The sequence below is a fragment of the Aristolochia californica genome, unplaced genomic scaffold (genome assembly GCF_029961685.1).
Source record: "Aristolochia californica isolate CCGP_79_NKW_82.1479 unplaced genomic scaffold, dmAriCali1.0.hap1 SCAF_88, whole genome shotgun sequence".
Taxonomy (NCBI): domain Eukaryota; kingdom Viridiplantae; phylum Streptophyta; class Magnoliopsida; order Piperales; family Aristolochiaceae; genus Aristolochia; species Aristolochia californica.
In genome coordinates, this window is record NW_027182288.1 from 46059 (window position 1) to 52789 (window position 6731).

A 6731-nucleotide genomic window follows, 5' to 3' on the forward strand; every position below is an offset into this window, starting at 1 on the left:
TGCTCACTCTCGCAATTTATCTCGATTGTGGTAGGTGTTTGTGTTTTGATAGAGAGAAAAAAGAAATAGAAAAAGAAGGGCTGAGAATAAAAACGAGAGAGAGAGAGAGAGAGAGAGAGAGAGAGCGGCACAAAATTTAGAATTGATTGGGTCAGAGGGTCACGTGGTGGATTCAGAAGGGATGTGATGTGAGTTGTTGGGTTGAAAGGCGGTTTATGGGGCTCCTTGTTCTTTACTTTACTGGGAAATTGCCAGAATTTCAAATAACTTCTTGAACAATGTATCAAATTTTATGTAGAGATGATACCCAATTTTAAGAAAAAATTATATATAATTTTATATACAATTTATTTGACATGTATTTTTTTGCAAAGTTTTAAATGTAGGTTAGAGCTCGAAATGGCTCATGCTCTAGCTCGATTTCGGTTAAAATTATTGTGTCCGAGCTCGATTCCAATTTTAAACTCGAACCTAGACTCGGCTTGAGCTGGAGTTCGAAGTATTTACATCAAACCCAGCTCAAATATATACAGGTTGGAACTCGGCTCGACTCAATGCCACCCCTAAGAAGAAGTACAAGAAACAAGTATTTTATTCCATATGTTCTTGTAATTTTTATGGGACAAAATATTTAAAATAAGGAGGAGAATAAATGATGAAGATTTAACATATATGAAAAATTTTTAGCCAATGAAGATTGAATACCAAGAATCCTTTTCATTGCAAATTGGAGTTACCAACTTGAGAAAGAACAAATATGGAAGAGTCTTCCATAACTCTAATAGTAAGAAGTCTCACAAAGTTAGAATTAATATAGTGAAGTCTTGTATAAGTCTCACAGTATGAGTTCTCAAATAAGGGTTTAAGTTAAATATGTTTTATTTTTGTTAGTCTTCCATTTATGTTCAATTGTTCAATTGTTTTAAGACTTATCTTTTAATGTTTGACTTTGGATATAACCGGACATGGAGTCTTCTTGTTTATACTACCTTGGATTAAGCACCATATTTGATTGAAAAACAGGCACATGACAAAAGATGGACGTTGTTACTTTCATAGAGAAAGGAAAGGAGGCAAAGAAGCATGAGGGCAAAAATATCCAACTAGACAGAAGATATAATTACAAGGTAATGTGATACTCTAATAGGGCCATTTGAAGTTCATGACTATTAATCCTAATGAAAGAAGATAAGGGAGGAAAGACTTCCGTGACCAGAAAATAAGCTGTTCAGTCCACAGCTAAAAACCAATATATTCGTCTTCCATATGTTGAAGATCTGGAAGGTCTGTGCTAATGGGGAATCTCATCCACCTCCTTTTGTCAACGTACTGCAAACATGGTTGCAGAAGAAGCCCAATAACCACTGCAATAAGGATTATGAGCATAACCTTTAAAGAAGCAAGAGCTAAAACCACACAGATCAATAAGGTTGGAGGAATACACATCAAAATGGAACCAACAGTCCCCAGGGGTATTTTGTAAGGTCGCAAAGCCTTGGGATACTTGATTCTCAGTTTTATAAATGCCACAAACTCCAAGATCATCCCAAAACAGTAAAGGAAGTTCTCTGCTGCAACAATTTCTTGAAAGCTCATCCAAGAAAGCAGTATCACCCCAGTAGAAGAGAATAAAATCCCCATCAGTGGGGTTCCATAGCGAGATCTCTTGCTGAAGAACTCTGGAAGCATTCCTCTTTCAGCCATACCAAGAAGCTGGTATGAGTCACTACTCATTTCTGCTAAAAACATTCCCATATTAGAAAATGTTGAAGCATTCCGGATCCACCAGCTTAACCACACACCGGTGATCAGTTTTGCAACATCTGAGAAATACCCATCACTTCACATTTCTTGTTGAAGCTTAATTGCTCCAGTGCCCACAGTAAAGGATTTTGACCGTCTTACCAGGCAGGCGCAGTGACGGAACAAAAACGCGAAAATCAGCGCATATAGTCTGTCACCTAAGCTAAAACAAGCGAAAATCCTTTCGCGTTCGGGGACATTTATGTTACAGGACCTCAACCCCTCAGCAAAAGAGAGGCAGTAAGTCATACAAGGATCGAAGTCACTTGACAGCTTTAAAAATTTCGCATACAGTGAAAACCAAATATCTAAAAAAAAAAAAAGAAAATCTGTTTTAGCAAAACCCCGTAGCATAATTTTAACTAATATTTTATCTCTTATTTTCTTTTGTCTCAATGATTCTCCGATCCAAACAACAAAATATAGCTTTCTCTCCCTTTTTTTTTTTTTTATTATGGGTTCCCAAATATGGCTTTCTCTCCCTTTTTTTTTATGGGTTCCAAACAAGCCTTAAGTGTTAAGAAAGCAACATGGAAAAGAGAGAACCAGAGAAAGCATGGAAATGAAAGGTAAGAAAAGAGAGAACCAAAACAATACATGTAGATTGATATGTGAGAAAAATATGACATAGATGTTATGCTTTCTTACATCATGTTATTTTTTAAATGAATGCAACTTGAAATCCTACTAAAAGCAAACTTTACCATGTTCTCAATTATATAAAATAAATATAAGTTGTTAAACTAAACATAAAGAAACTTCATCTGTACTCGTACGAAATTGGCTTTGTAATTTAAACGTTAAATAACATTGTTAATTTATCCTACAACATAAATTAAGATTTTAATTATCCTAATGATTTTTTTAATTTTAAATATTAGGTAATTTTCCAAATATGACCTTAGATTTTTAATCTCAAATGTGGTTGAACAAATGTCTTATTTTTGTTCATCTAAATCTACTATGTAACACTTTCTAAGCATAATTAACACAACTCATTAAGGTTCTTCCATAGATGCTTCCCACAAGGGGGATAGGAATCACCATGACCATCTAACTTGCCTTAGATTTAGAGAATTTGGTAATTGGGTTCTCAAGAGGGTGGTTCCCAAGTTGGGTTCTTTCTCCTTCTCTCTTTTATTTTTCAATTATATTTGAGTATCAATTAGAAAACTTTTTGTGACAAAAAATGTGATATTTAAATATTTTTTATTATAAGAAGTAAAATTGATGTTAAAATTATACCATGGTAATAATATTTCATTATATATTCAGTAAGATGGTAGAGTTTCAAGTTTTAAGTCTTTAGCCTACTTTAATTAAAAATAATAATGATATTGTATGACAATTTAATAATACTTTTGTGAGTCCTTGATCTTCCAACTGATATGATAAGGATGCCAACTTATGGTAGTCATTGTGGGTCCTACTTCTTATGGGCTTGGGCTCATCTTGTGGGCCTTCCTTGGTCGTGTGGCCCATCTTATAATAATCTTACATATGTGGGCATTCCTTGGTCATTTGGTCTTGAGGTTATCTTCCAACACTCACCCTCAAGTTGGGGGTGAGAGAACAACATGAACTCCCAACTTGCTACAAATGATGTATAAAATATTTTTGTATAAAAATGGCACATCTTCCAATATGCCTTCAACTTCCAAAATTCTCCTTCACACTGTTGCGTCCTTCCATGAGGCCCTGCGGCATTATAAGTGAGAGTAAAAATCACTCCTAGCCAGTAAGCCATTGCTTCATACTCCAGTTTTAATGCTGGATGTAGGGCACACTCCACTACTATCGGTAGTGTGTCTATCAGCATTGCTCTGAAGTGTCCACCACTGTGTCCCTCCACAGGACAACGACTCTCAAGTGGTAGGAGACATAAAAGACATTAAGGGGGGGAGGGGGGAGGGGGTGTGTGGATAACATAGATATAATCATAAGTTCCTCCGTCATAGACTTCCAACCACAAATAATTTCATCTTTTTGACAGGGATGAAGTTCCTCCGTCGTAGACTTCCAACCACAAATAATTTTCATCTTTTTGACAGGGATGAAGTTCCTCCGTCGTACTCCCAACCACAAAATTTTTTGATCTTTTTGACGGGGTAAAATAAATGATGACAGGAGGCCACCTCTTATTCAATAACAATGTCCCCAAAGAGACATAATAGTTGCAGCTGAATAAAACATGAACCAAATAACAAACTTTGTAAAAGAAACCATGAAATAATCCGATATAAAATTTTCTTCATTGATGCACAGGCCTCATCTTTTGTGCTCCACCTTTCTTGAATATGTTGGTCACATAAACTTATCCACAACATAAGAAAATAAAATACCTCTTTCTTGTACTTCTTGTACTTCTCCCCCTCAAGTTGGGAGGTAATGGCAGTGCTCCCAGCTTGAACCAAATATCATAGATGTAGCAATATGCCCAAATAACAGAGATGTATAAATAACCCCTCAAACTAGGGAGAAGTGAGATATTTTCCTGATATATCAACTCAAAAAGTGACGCAAAATAATTGTCATAAATTCGGAATTTTCAATACAATAGAATACTAGCATGACCATTGATTCTTCCAATAATATATCTTTAAATATAGATCAGATTGACATAACATTTTCTCCTTCTAAAAGTAGAATTAAATACCTTTCATCCAAGTATAACTTAAATTCATCAAATATAATTATCAGAAGATAAATAATCTGATATATTTCGGTCTCTGTCATCTACCGAACTAGGTTCTGTTTCTCAAGTTTTTCCAGAACGACCATTGACTCTTCCAAGATCAATATATCCTTATAAAAAAATCATACCGAGAATTGGTTGAATAGATCAGAAGATAGACTTACATATATTTCTCTTGATATATAATTATCCATATAAAGTCTCTTTCTTGATAGCTTAAAATACCTCGGAAGTTGAGGGTTTTTGCTGCCTCTTGAACCTCTTTTCCAATCTGACCTTTGTTGCTTCAAATATCGATTTCTATTTGTACATAAATCAGATAAAAAATTGGTTGAATAGGCAAAAGAATAAACTTATAGATATTGTTTTTGATATATATATTTCTCCATATAAATTCTAGTTCTTGATAGGAAAAAATACCTCGGAATTTGAAGATTGCTGCTGCTGCTTGAACCTTTTTGCAATCTGACCTTCTCTCATTCAAATATTGATATCTCTCTGTAGATAACTCCGATTGGAACAAATCATTCTTCTTTGGAAAGTAAACTCAAATATCTTTCCTTAAATATATAATTTAAAATATTAAAAACTCTTTAAAAAATTCAAATAAACCTACAGGTATAGGGATTGAAAATAATAACTACGAACCTAGACCTAGTTTTTAGGGTTTAGAGAAAAGGATCACATTACCTCCATGAGTTGACCAAGTCAACTCATAGAACCTACTCTGATACCATGTCGAATTTATGAAAAAGTGAAATACTTCATTGACATCAATAACTTGTTGTAATTAGAGTACATGAACCTCTATTTATAGTAGAGGAGGATGTAGAGTCCAATTACAATAAAAATTCATTTGTCCCAATTACACCCAAAATCTAACACTTAAAGATAAGTCCTAACGTAATTAAATAACTCAATATAGATAAAAGACAAACATAACTCAAACTAAAAATCTTCTTGGTCGTGAGCCTAAGATAAAGACACTTTTGTGAGTCCTTCTTGATCTTCCAACCGATGTGATAAGGATGACAGCTCATGGTAGTGATTGTGGGTCCTACTTCTTATGGGTTTAGGCCCATATTGTGGGACTTCCTTGGTCGTGTGGCCCATCTTATAATAATCTTACATATGTGGGCCTTCCTTGGTTGTTTGGTCTTGAGCTTATCTTCCAATATCCCAATTACAAACAAACTCTGACACTTAAAGATAAGTCCGAGCATAATTAAATAACCCAATATAAATAGAAGACTATGACTAAAATGCCTTTGAACTGAAACTCTTTTGTGAAATTTGCTTCCATAATAATTTTGGCTCTGTAAGACTTATTATTGTGTAAGACTCATTATGCTACCTCATGTGGTCATGGTGGGTCCCACCAGCTCATGTGATCATGGTGGATCCATTTCTTATGGGCTTGGGCCATCTTCCAACACATTTGGAAATGTGTGCCTTCCTTGGTCGTGTGGGCTTAGGCCCATCTTCCAATAGAAACTATTCAACCCCCTAAAGCCTGGCTTACACCGCACCTATGGAGTTTGCGGATCCCATATAGGTAAGTCCATCTTCTCAATGTTGCTTTTGGCCCACAATATGATACTCGACCTATTTCCTTAAGGAAAGAACACAAATCTTGCACTATGCCCTCTACTTCTCACCCCATATCCAATTTTGTGTCTCACCATCGTTTATCTTCTTCATGTTGTCAATTTTTTATGTCTATCTTCTCCATCTCTGTTCTACTGTCCTATCAGGAACCTCTGAGGCATTGAGGGTGGCAGGTAACAATGGAAGAAGAAATGCAGGCACTCTATGAGAATCAGACATGGGCTCTAGTTCCTCTTCCATCAAACAAAAAACTTGTTAGTTGTAAGTGGGTCTATACGGTTAAACACAAACGGATGGGTCAATTGCTCGCTTAAGGCCCACCTCATTGCCAAAGGCTATATTCAGTGTTATGGGATCAATTATGAGGAAAAGTTCTCTTCGGTGGCCAAATTGAACTTGGTACGTATCTTATTATCTCTTGTTGCTAATTCCTCTTAGTCAGTCTATCAACTTGATGTGAAAAATATTTTCCTCAATGGGGATATAAAGGAAGAAATTTATATCCAACAACCACTTGGATTTGTGGTTGAGTGGGAGTCAGTATGGCGATTGAAGAAATCCCTCTATGGTCTGAAACAATCTCCTCATGCATGGTTTGATAAATTTAGCCAAACATTAATACGGG

The 6731-nt window shown here is 35.5% G+C and overlaps 1 protein-coding gene across 1 annotated transcript; it reads right to left on the bottom strand.

Annotated features, from left to right (window-relative positions):
- Nucleotides 1-1239: 1239 nt before the first annotated feature.
- On the bottom strand, nucleotides 1240-5538 carry LOC137939828 (probable polyamine transporter At1g31830). Its single transcript, XM_068784876.1, has 4 exons — nucleotides 5437-5538; nucleotides 4724-4798; nucleotides 1878-2076; nucleotides 1240-1823 (listed from the first exon to the last, which is right to left on the bottom strand). Exons 1-4 carry the CDS (start codon nucleotides 5536-5538, stop codon nucleotides 1240-1242), a joined length of 960 nt encoding a protein of 319 aa, XP_068640977.1.
- Between the last annotated feature and the right edge of the window lie 1193 nt (nucleotides 5539-6731).